Raw genomic sequence first — 15799 nt, 5'->3', positions numbered from 1 at the left:
TCAAATTTTTAAATAGCCCGGCATGCAACACTTGTCAGTTGTCACTTGTCATATATATATATATATGTCAGTTGTCACTTGTCATATATATATATATATATATATATATATATATATATATATATATATATATATATATATATATATATATATATATATATATATATATATATATATATATATATATATATATATATATATATATATATATATGACAAGTGACAACTGACAAGTGTTGCATGCCGGGCTATTTAAAAATTTGATGTTTACGTGACGTGACGTGTTTCTTGTTATATGATAACTTTGTAAATCCACGTAATAAACCCCAAGTTTGAAAACTCATCGCACACTTAGTTTTCACATCAAAGGATATTCGCGGAAAACATGCAATTAAATGGAAATTGATCCAGTTGTGCTAACTTGTGATTTTATGATACATACATATATATATCTATATATATATATATATATACATGTCGATGCATATAAATATATATAAATATATACATCATTAGTTGATAAGGTAAAAGAAACTAAAATGATAACCGAAACTTTCGAACAAGAAAAGGTTGCGTTTCGTGAGCAGAAATTGTGTCAAACTAGTTTTATCAGTGTCGTTAATTGTGAGTATCTGGGGCGAGTTTGCTGATGAGCTTTCATGTATTTAATCTTACTCATCTTCCCATTAATAGATCGTATCGGATTTCAAAGTGACAATACGAGATAATACATATCAAAATTTCAGAAAATAAAGACGAAATAAGATGACGAAAGAGGAATATAGTGAACGGACGTACTGAACAGTAACTAGAAACCCCTGATATATATTAATGACGAGAACAGAAAAAATATCGGGATTTTCAAGAAAGTAAGAAATTCATCTTGGAATCACTTCTCTAATTCATCGTATCATCTTTTTTCTATTCGTTAGTTGTTAGGTCCCAGTTCTCGGCTTATCTCAGTCAGAGCTCTTTGAAGAAAATGATTTTTACACACAAGTAGACGTCAGTTTTTTTTTACAAGAAGACACCACGACAGAAAAAACTTCATTGAATTAGAATATCGGATGATCTAATCGGCAATATTAGGATTGATTAGAATGGACACCAGATTAAAGACGAGACGAATGTTAATCAGAATCACAGAGCGCGATAGTAAATCGAGTCCCGACTGATCAAATGGTCACCACACTGATCCGACAAACCTTTCAAAAAGTACAGATCTGTGGTCTAGTGGTTAGCATGCTGGACTTGAAGGCATGAATTCCTAAGTTCGAGCCGGAGCAGGTCGTGTTTTACGTGGCTTTTGAAATTGCTGTGTTGAAATTAGATTTTGAATTTTTACAAAATCTCCTTTACCTAAAGGCCACTTTTTGGCAATATCAACAGGAATAGATTATAGCACAGAACTATAACTGACAGTTCGACTTCAATGATTACTGAAAATGATGAATTATCTAGCGCAATATTTTGACCTATGACAGTGGAACTGGGTCCCCTACGAATTATTCAAGCAACTCTTCAGAGAGTCAGTTTGTAACCGCGCCTATGGAACCGGGTCCTAATTAGTACAAATCTTCTTTCTATACAAATGACTCATTTGATCTCAACGATACGAATAGATTTTCTCCGCATACACTTGATAAATACGTGTAGAAAATGATGTAAAAATATCCGCTTCATCGGCTGCAGATTTGAAACTAAACCTTCGTAATCGGGTCTTAATACGAGCGCAACGAATCTGATCCGAACGCCTTCTGCATTACAATACTAATGAACCTATAATGCCAGACTAATTAGACAATAAAATCAATGTTGTCGGAAAAGTTATGCACGTGTTGGAAGCGTATCTGTTAAATGTATAAGCATCAAAGAGGAAGAGAATATTGAATTATCAGTTAAGTGATTGAGTACCGTATGACCCAAGTCTTAATGATGCAGCGCCTTTATATCAGTATGAATTTACGTATTATCAGTGTCTCATTAACGATTCATAACGGTAACTAGATCTATGTATATCGTGAATTCGCAATTGAAATTCAAGCAGCCATCTGCCTTCTAAAATTATACTTCAATTATCAAATCAAACAAAATTGATGAATCCGTATATGATGGATTCGGTGCAACGAAAAAGCATCCCGCGTACAAAACACTCGAACAGACACACTGGCTTTTTTAAACAGTAAGGCATCTCTTTTTGCGTTTTCTGAATCGCAAAAAGTCATTGGTTGATATTATATAGACGATGAGCGTACATAATGTAGATCAGCTTGTAATAACGTGATATTTTGATGTTGGAACTGATAGGGCAAGTTTTCATTGCCTAAATATACGTAAATATCATAGAAATGTTATCGGTACAAAATTATACTCATTCCAAGCATTTCTGCAACTTAATACCATACACATCAGTGTTCACTGTAATAGTTTTTATCATAATAAAACCATCAGATAGCGAAACACAAAGATGAACAAAAGGTTCAAGAGAAAGTAGCGATTACAAAATCATGTCTGGATCATACTAGATTTATGCATTATCTCCACTTCATTAAAAACCTCTTTTCATCATTAAATACCTGATGGATCAATTCAACCAACCAGGTATAAATCATGGACCCTTAAACAAAGTCTAAAATCAATCGTTTTTCAGAGTCCATGGTTCCGTACTTTAAAGTTATTGGTGATTTTGGTCCGGTTTCACCATTTATCGTCACTTGCAGCTTAGGGAAAAAACAAACGTTTGTAGTCAATAGTTTCCAATTTTAACGACGCAGATATTGATGGAACCTCTGATTACAAGTCTATACCCAGAATATCATATATAATAAAGAGATCTCCCTTCGGATTGACAGTACGATTATTGAAATATGATACCCACAAACCGAAGTAATATGAGACACAGTTCCATATGTTGATCAACAAAATACTTAACAATGGTTATTCACATAAATTTGATGCCAATACAAAAGACTCTTTGATGCGATGACAAACTGCAGTTGACGACTACAGATTACATTTCATCAAAACTGTCGTCTCAAGTCTACAACCACGAAACATTCTCTTCTAAAACTCTTACTACTATTGTAGTTACAGTATATATTTATCGAATCTACGTCGACACCCTATATTGTATGGTCATATTCCATGAAATAAAAATTACCTATGTTGACAGTGATCAAAGCGCTAGAGGCGGGAAAGTGCTCGTTTTAAATCAACCTAGAAAATATTGGCTGTAGATAGGTACAATAGTTTTGATATCCATCGTAACTGTCCCTATTCATTTACCAGCATGTGATGCTTGTTAAAAAGACTTTGAATTCTTTTGTTTGTATTTTAATTCAAATAGCCTAAATGTTTTGTTAATACTGATTCAATAAACTTAGAATATTCACATTTTGAATTATTTGACCGGCACCAGAGCCCCCATTTTCTACGTAGATGCATCCCTCAACCACATAGACTCAACTTACATTCAATGTTCTTTGAGATCGTGCCGCTCGCAATAGCTGTTCAAAAAACACCATCAAACTGTGGTCAATTTTATTTCAATTTTTCTGAATAGTGGAGCTGTCGAGTGATGAAATAGATGTCTGCTCTTTATCAAGTAAGCTGGGCAAACAGAGCGCAGTTGTGTGAAATGTATTACATTACGAAAAAACACGCGTATACAATTTCATTATCGATGCCAAACCTGCCAAACTGTCTACGGTCGGGATTTTTTAAACGAAAATTCGGATGGAATTACAAACCCAACGGCATGAAAATCAGCTGGTCTCAACAGGGTTTCAGCATGTTCTAGCCAAATGGCTGAGAAACATAAGACTCTTCCTTACACAAAACTTATATACTCATCAACAACCGGGAACAAGTTCACACAACAACACAATTACCGCATCCAATATTCAATCTATCGTTCCGTAACAATTTGATTCCTTTGAATTTTGAGTAGGAAAAAAGTGCATTAAGAAGCAACATGACTGTATTGTATATTGTCGCGTCAAATTTATAAAAAAGGATCTCTGGCAAATTCTATGAATAAACGTTGGTTTAGTGCTTTTGAAAATTGATAAAAATGTAAGACTTAAAAGGATGGTATTGCGAATGCCAGGTGGTATACACAATACCATAGCTATCAAATTGCCGCGATTATAAGCTATCGGATTGCATACAGAATCTTATGACACTCGACTGCGATCGAACTGGGGGGAACAACTGCCTACAGAATCAAGTGACCACGACCGTAAGTGCAACTTGAAACCTAACTGAAACACGGAGAGACGTAAACATAGAAACCTATGATTAGTGTTCAATTGCTAACCATTAAAGGCGAGGCGACACAATAACCGGTTATCTTAGGAATCTCTCCTGTCCCGTTTATATACCAGATTAAAATCTGCTCTCCAGTTCCCCTATGCTTCTATGCCTTATTTTCGAATAGATTGAAACTTTGCTTTTACAGTCGATCATAAAATACGATAATTCAATCATTTACAACTTAAGACTGGAACAAAGAAAATAGGAATTCAACATGAACAGAATGAGTGTAACTCTAGGGACCAGTTTTATGAAGAGGTTTTTTTACTAACCAGGGCCCCAGTTCCACAGTTGTGAGTTAGAGTTAACGCTGAATTAGAATCTATTCATTTTCAATAAGTTACTCTGAGTCAAATAACTCACACTGTGGAACTGGATCCCGAAGCAACTAATAGAATTGAGTTGAACACCGTTGAAAGTTAAATTTGGGGCCCATTTCACAAAATCAGTTTCATCGGTATTGTGTGTTGACTGCCTAATGTAGCTTTAAAGATGTCTATGAAACACAATATATCCCGATAATATCAGGCCGTTAGTACCGATAGAAATTGAACAGAAGATTAATCTTCAGTGAAAACCAGGATCCAGTTTCATAGCGTTGCGAGTTATTGTGAACTCTGAGTTAATGAGTTAAAATTAGTTCATCTTCTATTAGTCAACCCGAGCCAAATCATAACTGTACAACTGGGACTTGGGCTTTAACACCCAATGAAATACACCCCACCCCTTATCACTTCAAGTGCTCTGCAAGTCCACACACTATGCCAGCTTCTGTTGCTTTACAGCTGCATGAAATACATACATTGAAAATGAAAAAAAAAACAGGTGACCAAACTCGTTATTTGCATTTCACAACCTTTTTAAAAAAAAGCTAACTATATCGAATACCATATCATTTTGTTATACACGACTTGTAGAGAGTAACCATAAGCCATAAATGTATAATTAATATTCCATAATAATATTCCTTAATCGGATCTATAAGACAACGATCACCATATTCCATTCTATGATAGCCTCGAACTTACAAATCCATCTTAGAAATTAAGAACAACTTAGAAATATCCCACATCAGAACATCGCCATACTCCAGAGAGCATCGGGTTCTCGTTGGAATACGTTATACCTAACAATTTGGACATGCTTAGTCTATCTAGCCTGCCCTCTTCATGCACAACAAAACCAAATGGCATCGCTTTGATGCCACGACAAAGATGATAGACCAAACATTTACCCTAACCTACCCGACAAAACCATTGACTCTTAATTCAGAAATCCAAATGATAAAACTTCATAGGTAATCTTAATTGTGTTCGTCCAGCACCACATGAGGAACGACTGTATTGTCGGATTTGATTATTGACAAAACCGTTTGTTTTACATTTTGAAGTGGATTACGATATTCAATTCTGGAAGAACTCTGAGTAACCTTTAACTTTACTTGCTCCATAGAGTTGAAATAAAAAGATCTTCAACTATAATAGTGATCAGTTTAAACATTAGCTTTTGAAAGGAGCTATGAGTGAACGTTTCACCAGTAGCAAAACGTTGAAATCGGTAACTAGCGCAACGATAGATTTAAAAATAGCTCCTCATAAACCCATAAAGAAACCATTCAATTGAAGAAATGCCAAAAAGATGTAACTCACTTTTATGTCTCCACTGTTTTCTGTGACACTGCTCACTGGTTCTTCCTTAACTACTATTGTCTTTTCAGAGCTGTGGTCTACGTCAGCTTCACCTTCCATTATAACCACACATCTCAACTGAATGAATATTATCTCCGGGAAATCTGGGATATATCGACTTGAAAGCCGAGAGCATCTGCAACACGATCTCCAGCATCGGGTTCGCGGCAATCATGCTCCGCTCTGTCGACTGCTTGCACACAACAGTCTGAGACTAGACTAAGCGTCAGTAATACTGCCTATATATACTTAAAACTCACTGAATTTAAATATCATCGTTACGTTTTCATTTCAGAAGTGATGCCCCGCCTCAAAAACGCCATCAAATTTCGTAATCTTCAATAGATAGCTTCAGGCTCATATAGCTGACAGTGTTCAACTACAATTTGCGGCGATATTTTTGGTAGATTTGCTGATATCTAATAATAAATCTATTGTTAGACTCGGTAATGCACTCCTCTCCGCTTTTTAACATAAGAAAGACGATATTTTCTATTATATACAACAAACACAGCAGTTGATAACTGAATATCATGTATGGAATCAGATAAATCGTCGTCCATTTGATTATGAAGCAGAAGTTTTCAATGAAACAGATTTTTTGTCTAGATTCCTCGGACGAGTTTTATTTTTTTTCCTTTGTGGTGAAGCGAGGGTAGAATGGATGATGGTTTATTTGTGCAGGTCGGGTCCAATAGCGTTCCTCATCTCACATTAGTCCGATTATTCCCGGGATTAGGCTCGTGCCTAATAGAATAAATAGTTGATTTTCGTTGAAAACAATTCATTTTCCGCTTTTTTTCCTCATAAAAAAACTAATGTCAGAAACGAATGTGATATTTGAATTGATTCACTTGAGATGAGAAACAAGGGGAAACAAAAAAATGGAGGTATCCGTTTAGGAGAACCACTGACACCGGTTTATAATCATCCTCAAACATGATTCTCCTCATTAAAAAAAAAACGAACAAAATAGAAATAGCATTTTCAAATAGAGATATGATATTTTATACTGAACATAGAACAATAAACAAGACTTCACTACACACACCTATATATACATATATAGCTCGCTAAGCCGAGTAGATATCAAATCATATGATTATTATTTTTGAGATAAATCTCACACAGTTCTCCCGTGGGAGATACTTTATTACACAATAAATATCTAGTTTCATGCGAAGAAGTTTTTCAATAGGAAACCCGATCTGACAGCTAACCTCAATTCAACCACAATTCATTTAGATAAAATACAATAGCCATGAAATACGAGATCAGACAGTGTCAGATTCTATACACAGAAATCAGGGTCGAAACGGTCCTGGATCAGGGCGATATTTGGAATGTGGGCAGCAGAAAAGGACCATTTTGTATGCAGTACCCGAGGCTCGGTGGAAAATAAACTTGAAAATTAACTCAGATTTGGTGCATTATGAGGTCATTATAAAAGCTTTAGGCTTTGTTGAGTAAAGGAGGCCGAATTACAGGATGATATGGGGGTGCAGTTACAGAATATCTGAATCTCAGTTTCGGTAGAGTTTCACAGTAAAATCCGACTAATTCCAGGCCTGTGCGGTGGGTGTTCTAACTGAGAACTGAGAAACCTAGTTTCAAATCATCCTTATCCGAAGCCTGGAAATTCACTGTACTTTCTACATATTCACAAGTTTTATACAAACTACAATTATCAGCGTCGATTCGTATAAATATTTTATAATATAAACTAATAGTTACAATTTACACGCCTTTTACACAGGATTCATACTGCTCTCGGTCATCCCAGAGAATTTCAGGAGTTTCTTAGGAGGATTTATGAAGAAATTGTGAAAATTTGAAGAGGTTCACAAAGGTAAAATTGAATACCAGGCTGATAAATTAGACCAGGTACTATTGTCATAGACAGAAATACGTCGAATATTGAACATTTTGTTCAGACTTTACCAAAATTTAAGGAGTTTCAAGAAGTTTTAGAGTAATGTCTCATATTGAGAGTGAAGTATGAACCCAGTTTCACAGCCAGGACGAATTCACTCCATTTTCTATAAAGAAACATTTCCTGTTTACAAATCAAGTGATAATTTTCACATGTCTCGGGGACTGCCTACGCGGCGGAGCGACTAGCGCCGGTTTCGAGTCCACCGATCCCTCGATCGTCGGAATCGACAAAATATTGCCGTCGACGTCGCTGATTATTTCGATTGTTGTCGCGACGACGTTGCCGTGGGAACTCATATCGTCGATGAAGACTGTCTGATTATTATCAGCGGTTGTAATCGGTAATAAATCACCGTTTTCATTCATTACGAGTTCCGTTTTATGCTCCGTTTCGACCTCTAAATGTTCCTTCATATGATCGGTTAGTATATGTAACGCGAGCGCTTCTTGATTCTCGAATATTTCGTTGCATTGTTCGCAGAGGAAGCAGTTCGAATCGATGATGTGTTGAGTGATTATTTCCGGTTCCGACACGTGTTCTGTTTGTACGTGTTCCTCTAGTTCAGTTTGACTGGTAAACGTCTGCTCACAATGTGTACACGCCTTCAAATAAACAACAATTCAATTCATCAATTCCCTCAGACTCGATACACGTTATGGTAAAGCAAAGGTTTTTTCCCCCCCGAGAAAAATGACAAATTTATCCAAATGTCGCGTACTGTATCTAGTGTCGTGTTTTAGAAGAATTCATCAAAAGTTCAAGGTAAATTTGTTACGATCCATATATGAATAAATAGGATCTCGTTTCATAGTTCTCATTTCAATGATTAATTATTGAAGTAATACTTCAACCAACAACTTGGGAACTAGATCGGATTATCCCTGCAGGCTATCATTGAAGATGCGATAATCCCTGCAGGTTATCGTTGAAGAATATTCTTACCTCAATACGACTCAAGTAATTCTTACTTTGCCAAATTTTCTTATTCTTTGATGATAAACTGTGGGGATTGAAGGATCTACATAGGCGTCCCCAAGGGGGGTACGGGGGTAGCGGACACACCCCTTTTCGAGATAGCTAACTTCTCAAGTTACTATGTAATCAATGTTCAAGATTTTTCTTGCCAATTTGACTAGTCTTTTTCTAAAGCCTCCAATTTTAAAAAGTTTTTTGGGGGAGGCCCACCAAACACCAGACATTGTGCTTAGATGCTGGATTGATGCTAATTCGAGCCCTCTATGAAAATTCCTGGGGACGCCTTTGATCTAGTTCTTGAGTATCAGTTAAGTATTATGACTCCAATAATAAATGAATTTCTCATCTAACCTGAGAGGACTGTTTGTAATTACACCTCGGTTTAATGAAACATATCCTTACCTTGACCTTATCCTGAGAATGATGTAATAAATGATTAGATAAAGCTTGACGATGTGAATATTCTTTGCCGCACAAACCGCAAACGAACGGTTTCTGCATTTTGTGTCGTTTCAAATGAACGATTAAACTCGATTTACGTTTCAGTTTCGCTCCACAGATGTGACAAGTGCATTCTTTCTCAGTTGAATGAGTCACCATATGAGCCTACAATATACAATATACAACTTACAATATCACAACATACAATATTGGATCAAGTTCCACAGTTCCGGATCTAATTTGAAACGTGCAGTGCAGGGTCCCTGCAGATCAGTCATTCCTGGATATTAGGCCTACTAGTTTTCAAGGAGAAAATTTCAAATTTCGAGGAATTGTGCGTCTGCATCACTTTCATATCCCAATTACTAAAGACACCTCCTAAATCAGTACTGTTTATCTCAGTAAGCTGTTAATTAAAGAAGTTTCGAGCACCTTTAAAAATATTTTCAGTTTTGAATGAGTTTTTAAGAAATCGAGGAGTCATAGGGACCCCACCCCGTCGAGTCATATTTGTTCTCAAACTCGATTTCTACAGCATATTTCAAACCCCCTCTAGTTATCTTTTGAAATTTTACCTTCAGATATTCCATTAATTTGAAACTTTTGCCGCAGAATTCACACTCGAATGGTTTCTCTGTCATGTGAGCGATAGCGGTATGTTTATCCAAACTGTAAATAGACAGTTATTCTAAAGAAATTCTGCTGTAAATCTGGAGTCAGTGGCTCAAAAGTTGGTTAAAAGTTGAGTTAACCAGTGGATAGGTGACATAGTGACAATTGAAATTCTATTAATAACCGCAGTATTTGTCCATCAGTTCAGTCTAACCAACTTTTGAGCATCCAGCCCCTGGACAGTTCTACAGTTAAGACTCGACTATTGAGTTGGAAATGACCTAATTTATACAGCTCTATATTAGTCAAGCTTAAGACTGTAGAACTGAGTCCAAAATTACGAAATCGGAAAATTTCCGACAAAATTTGTAGGTTTATTTTCGACTTACGCGTGTTGACTGGGCCACTTCTTACCGCACTGCTCACAGGGGAAGCCTTTATAATTTGGGTCATGTGAGTTTTTGTGCTGGCTGAAAAACGGTTTCAAACGAGTTTAAATTAAGATCGAGATTTTTACAGAATTCGACCGGGATCAAGTTTCATGAAAAAGTGAGACTCAAATTTCTATTGCAGTCGCTATTGGACACTTCATTGTTTAACGTTTTAAACTTCAACTTTCTGATGAAACTCAAGACTCTCAAAATAAACTTACACAAATGCTGAGTAACTAGTGATATTCTTGTCACAGATTTGACACTGGAATATAGTAGTATGACACTGCATGTGGATACGTAAACTGTGTTTGGTGCGATACCATTTATTACAGTACTGAAAATATCAAGCACATATATACAGTTAAAGCCAGCTAAAGTCAGATCGGGGAGATTCCGCATATTTCATTATATCATTCAATAAAACCTATCAATATCTTCATTTAAGTTGTCATAAATAAGTCAAATTTTTCAAATAAGTCGTTGCTTAATTCAAAGTCCATATGTTCAGTATCCACCATACATTTGTTTAAATTTAAAGTCGTATGACATTGATTCTGGACAACCAGTACTGTCAACAGTTCATTCTATGATAACTTGTTGTAAGGTCTAGTACTCAAAAATATACTACATAAAGTATCATGAAATGCAATAAGTTGTGTTTTCGTTGTCTGGCTGCTGATTTTATCTCGGTGCTTTCTGACCGTAACAAGGCTATAGCAGCGATTTAGTCGATGTCAAATCAGATTCCACCTATCTTGTTTGAATATCATTGTTTAGGCTTGAGATTAGTTCGCTTAGTTTAATGTAGTTGTCACTGTAGTTCTTATAGTTCATCACGAGAGTTGTTATTGAAATGTGATGAACTATTAACAGGTACTCACCGGACAGGTTTGAGTTTTTCCAGGAACGTGCGTTTCTGAATGGCGCGTATAAGCTAATTTGTACTTGAAACCTTTACCGCATACATCACAAGTAAATGGATATCCTAAAAATAATCGATGAGTTACGGTATAAAAATTGTTTCATTTCAAATCAATATAATAAAGAGCTAGTTTGTGAGCTAATTTCAATTTGAATTGTGTTCTACACTAGACTGAGCTAAAGTCTTTACTCAAATGTTTGTTAAGATATCTTTCAAACCCTATATGTGAATCATAAACAATTGCAATATGGCACATTCAATTTGGACAATATTCCAGTTCGAAAAGCTTAGACTTGAACTGAACTAAGATCAGACAATATCTGTATTCTAAATCTCAGTCAAATTTATTAATTTCGATGACATTTATGGGTTATAAATCAAAGCTGAAACTCAAAATTACAATTAACAACTGATTTTTAGAAAGGAAAATATGATTTTCGGTTTAAATCACCTTCAGTGTGAAGTCTTTTTTTATGTCGATTCACATCCACAGCATTATTGAAATTACTTCCACATATATCACAAGTGAAATTGCGTTCATTAGCGTGGTACTGCATGTGAATTTCAAGCTGAAATAAATACAATATTTTCCGAAAAAGATCTTTTTCAATTCACTGCTTTGAACGCCGGTAGTGAACTCTGAAATATCAACCTTGTATGAAAAGTGAAATCCTTTATGACAAATTGAGCAAACATGCTTCTTTTCTTCGTTGTGGATTTTCATATGAGAAAATACGTTAGGTTTGACGCGAGCTGAAAAAAAATACAAAACTGACTTCAAACAGACTACGTACAATATTAAGTTAATTTCTAAGTTACATGATTCTGATGAATATAGATAGGATGATGAATTTGTAAAGCGTCTTAAAAAAGTAGCACAATATGATAGCATCATGAATCTGTAGTATAGTGCCTTGCAAGTAGAACAATTATCTAAGACACTCTCCAGAAACAGGTAATGACTGAATCTGATAAGTCTTCAGCCATCCTTTGAATGCTGAAGAATCGATATCATAAGGGGTTGGGGTAGGAAATATGATGGGGGAAATCTCATAAATGCAAATCCGCAAAATGACTTCAGATGGTATGATCTAACTTCGAGACGGTACTGTGACTCAAAGCGAAGAGTTCTGACTGGTCTGTGAACTGTGAGAAAGCTCGAGAGGCAGTCAGGTAATGAAGGCTTTTGAACACAAGCAATGGGACTTTTAACAAGTTTTACTTACTGGAATAATCGCAATGTAAACATTTGTACGGTTTGCACTCCTTGTGTTCACTCGTCAAATGTGACAGAAACTGGTTTCGTTTTTTGAATTCCAATTGACATTTCTTACACGAAAATAACAAATGACCAGATTCTGAATAAGATTAGTTCGAAAAAATTGAGATTGATTTTAAAACATGGTTAATGGGGAACGGTCAATGCTACTGCGGCAAGTGAGGTCGATGTAGCAGTCATATGATTATTATGTTGATGACTAATCAATAACGGCAACATACATTTAGTAAATTGAATCGAACATACAAATTAGGGAATGAATAGACTCGTTTATCCAATGAGTTAATTACCTGTTTTGATATGACAGTAATCGTCCAGTATTAAGTCATACGCTTGCGGTTTTTTATGATGACCGGATATCGAGATGTTCTGTTGTTTTAAAGCTTGTTTATTCAAATCTTTCAAACGGTTGTTGTTGTCAGTTTGAGAATCTTGTTTCAGATCGGCGTAGATGTGATCCTTTTCATCTTTCTGAATTTGCTTCCTGGAAATAAATTGAAGTATTCAATTTATTCAAATAATTGTTCGAATTAGAAATATTTGAGTGCATACTGAAGGGGCTGGTGATTTTAACATCTCACTGAATGCAATTTTATGCATTATGTACATACGAAGAAGAGGTCAATATTTTACCTACAGATCCCCATAGATTTGTATGAATGATTCGTCATAAACTTACCTCTTTGAAGTTTTCTCTTTTTTCAAACATCGCACCAATTTCTTGCATCCTGAAAAAACAGATATTCTTATCGTTTTAATTACATTAGGCTGAAAAAAATGATACCTTGTTTCTACTCCTAATCTGTTGGGTCATTTTGTAAACTGCAATGAAATTCAATTCAGTTCATTTCAATAACTGCTGGGTCTGTGATTGTTAGCTTGAAGTAATGTACAGGTCAACTTTTAAGCTTAGCAGAAATGAGAAACAAGGTATCAATTCTTAAGCCTTAATCGGTAGTATTTCATTCAAAATCAAATAAAATCAAATCTGTACCTTGTTTAAGAGAAGTAGTGTGAACTGTGTTATTGTGATCAATTAATTCACTTTCGTCATGAAATGCCTGGTCACATATTGAACAAATATGTTCACTGAAATGATCCTTCATGTGATTCTGAATCTGTGGAAGAAGATTCTACATGTAACAACGTTCGGGTGGGACACATATCAGAAATACATGTATTTTTGCGTTCTTTCGACTGGGGCAAGATTTGTGAACTGACACCAAAACCCCTTCATGCGCAATATTCTAATTTAAAACTGCGTAAAATGTAAACACACTCACCGCATTTTTATGAAAGAATACAGAACCACACAGATCACATTTAAAATGTTTCAGTTTACTGTGATTATTCATATGGGAAGCGAGTTGACTTTTCAAATTAACTGAAATGATAAAATAGAAAAATTCAATTCAAATAAGTTGATTTATCAAATGTAACAAACTGAACATCATGTAAACAATTGATGAAATACTTTGTCTCGTAATGCCAACCAGTATTTAAAAATCCAATAATACCAAAAGTGAGTTTGAAATGTTTCATTCAGCCAATCATTGATTCCTGGGGCCGGTTCCATAGTCATGGCTTAGACTTAAAACCAACTTAAGACCATGTTAGTTCTGTAACCAATCTAACAACTTAAGACCAATCTTAGAATTTAAGACCATTTTTGGACTTAAGTCTCAAATGAGGAACCGGCCCCTGGGGCCGGTTCCATAGACAGGGCTTAGACTTAAGACCTGTCTAAGACAAACTTAGTTCTATAGCCAATCTAACAACTTGAGACAAGTCTTAAGGTTTAAGACCAGTTGTGGTCTTAAGTCTCGACTATGGAACCAGCCCCTGAAGATTAAGGTTACGGTCAAAATGTTTCAACAAACTACAAACTGAAGGAATCATTTTGGACTCTTTGTTTCATTTTCATTGTGGGATTTTAAAATTATTGTTTCAAATTTGGACTGAAGAGTGTTTTTCAGCAATGGTAGATACTGAATATTAGCCTACCTGCAAATGGACAGAGCGGACACATCCACGGGGTAAACGTAATGTGACACTGAAGATGTAACAAAAACGTATCTTCCGACGGAAATATACGTTCGCAATAATTACACGACAGAAACACGTCGTTATTATCAACGCTCGTAGACGTCGTCAACTGGAAATGATTTTCCAAGCGATCAGTCGGCTTTATTCTATCTAATAACGTTAGAAGATGCGGATCTCTGAGTTCGACGTCAGGTTGAGACGGAGTTTTACTCGGCGGAGATGAAGCCATTCGTAGACAGCGAAGCAGTTTCTCCTGCGACGCTTCATCTACCGAATATTCTTCCTCTAATTCCTTCTCCTTCTCCTCCTTCTCAAACATCTCATCTATTCTAACATCGATCAACTTTTTCTTACTCAACGCGTGAAAATTGAATTCAATTTCGGAACCAAAACAATCTACGAAATTAAAAAAACCTTATTCATTAATCCTTTCAATGTGTCTACTGAAATACTGTGAAATTGTGGAGTCATAATTTAAGGATGGCTTACCGTCATTTTCTGTTTTTTCATCATCATTATTGAGCTGGTCTGCAGAGGTTTTTCCAGAATAATTCACAGATATTTTTCTCCTCTTCCTAGGTTTTGTTGGGTTTTCTTCCACAAGCCGCCAGTCATTATCCTCCATCCTATTTCCACAACTACTGAGCTCGTCCTACACTGTTACAACCAACAAAATAAAATATATTTTGATTGAATTGATTGATGATTTAGCTGTTCTAGTTGATTAAATGACAATAAATTGGTTTTGCCTCATATGAATTATTTCAGGCAATTAATGTGATAGTGAACGAGGGTATCTTTAGCCCTGAAATTATTTCTTAAAGCACAAAATATAAAAAAATACCTTTTATTACAAAAAACACCTCTAAATCATCGGTCATCTTTACTATTCGGGTAACGCTACAACACGTAATGTTTGGAAGTCCCATACCGGGTACAAATATACTTTTTCAGAACAAAACATCGACAACTGCGTTGTGGGGCCTTTATTTATCAGTTATGTTTCAAGACTTTCGCTGTTCTTCCTAGGTTCAGTTCGCCACTAGGAGAGTGATTGGTGGAATATTATTTGGTATAATCTATCTTGCTCCCGCGATGCGAAAGACTCCGGCATGCGAGTAATAATCTAGGTCACGTATTTAAGCCAACGTTT

The 15799-nt window shown here is 35.7% G+C and overlaps 1 protein-coding gene across 2 annotated transcripts; it reads right to left on the bottom strand.

Annotated features, from left to right (window-relative positions):
• Positions 1 to 6986: 6986 nt before the first annotated feature.
• On the bottom strand, positions 6987 to 15574 carry LOC141904886 (uncharacterized). Of its 2 annotated transcripts, none has more exons than XM_074793498.1 (16): positions 15491 to 15574; positions 15136 to 15303; positions 14605 to 15042; positions 13884 to 13984; positions 13595 to 13718; positions 13280 to 13328; positions 12891 to 13084; positions 12548 to 12679; positions 11974 to 12074; positions 11773 to 11890; positions 11281 to 11384; positions 10618 to 10733; positions 10355 to 10435; positions 9929 to 10022; positions 9315 to 9518; positions 6987 to 8539 (listed from the first exon to the last, which is right to left on the bottom strand). In XM_074793498.1, exons 2-16 carry the CDS (start codon positions 15269 to 15271, stop codon positions 8069 to 8071), a joined length of 2463 nt encoding a protein of 820 aa, XP_074649599.1. In that variant the 5' UTR covers positions 15272 to 15303; positions 15491 to 15574; the 3' UTR covers positions 6987 to 8068. The 2 variants fall into 2 exon arrangements, with proteins under 2 accessions (XP_074649599.1, XP_074649607.1); XM_074793506.1 differs by having other exon boundaries at positions 15136 to 15298; positions 15491 to 15532.
• Between the last annotated feature and the right edge of the window lie 225 nt (positions 15575 to 15799).

This window comes from Tubulanus polymorphus, chromosome 1 (genome assembly GCF_964204645.1).
Source record: "Tubulanus polymorphus chromosome 1, tnTubPoly1.2, whole genome shotgun sequence".
Classification (NCBI taxonomy): domain Eukaryota; kingdom Metazoa; phylum Nemertea; class Palaeonemertea; order Tubulaniformes; family Tubulanidae; genus Tubulanus; species Tubulanus polymorphus.
This window is presented reverse-complemented; position numbering and strand designations above follow the sequence as displayed.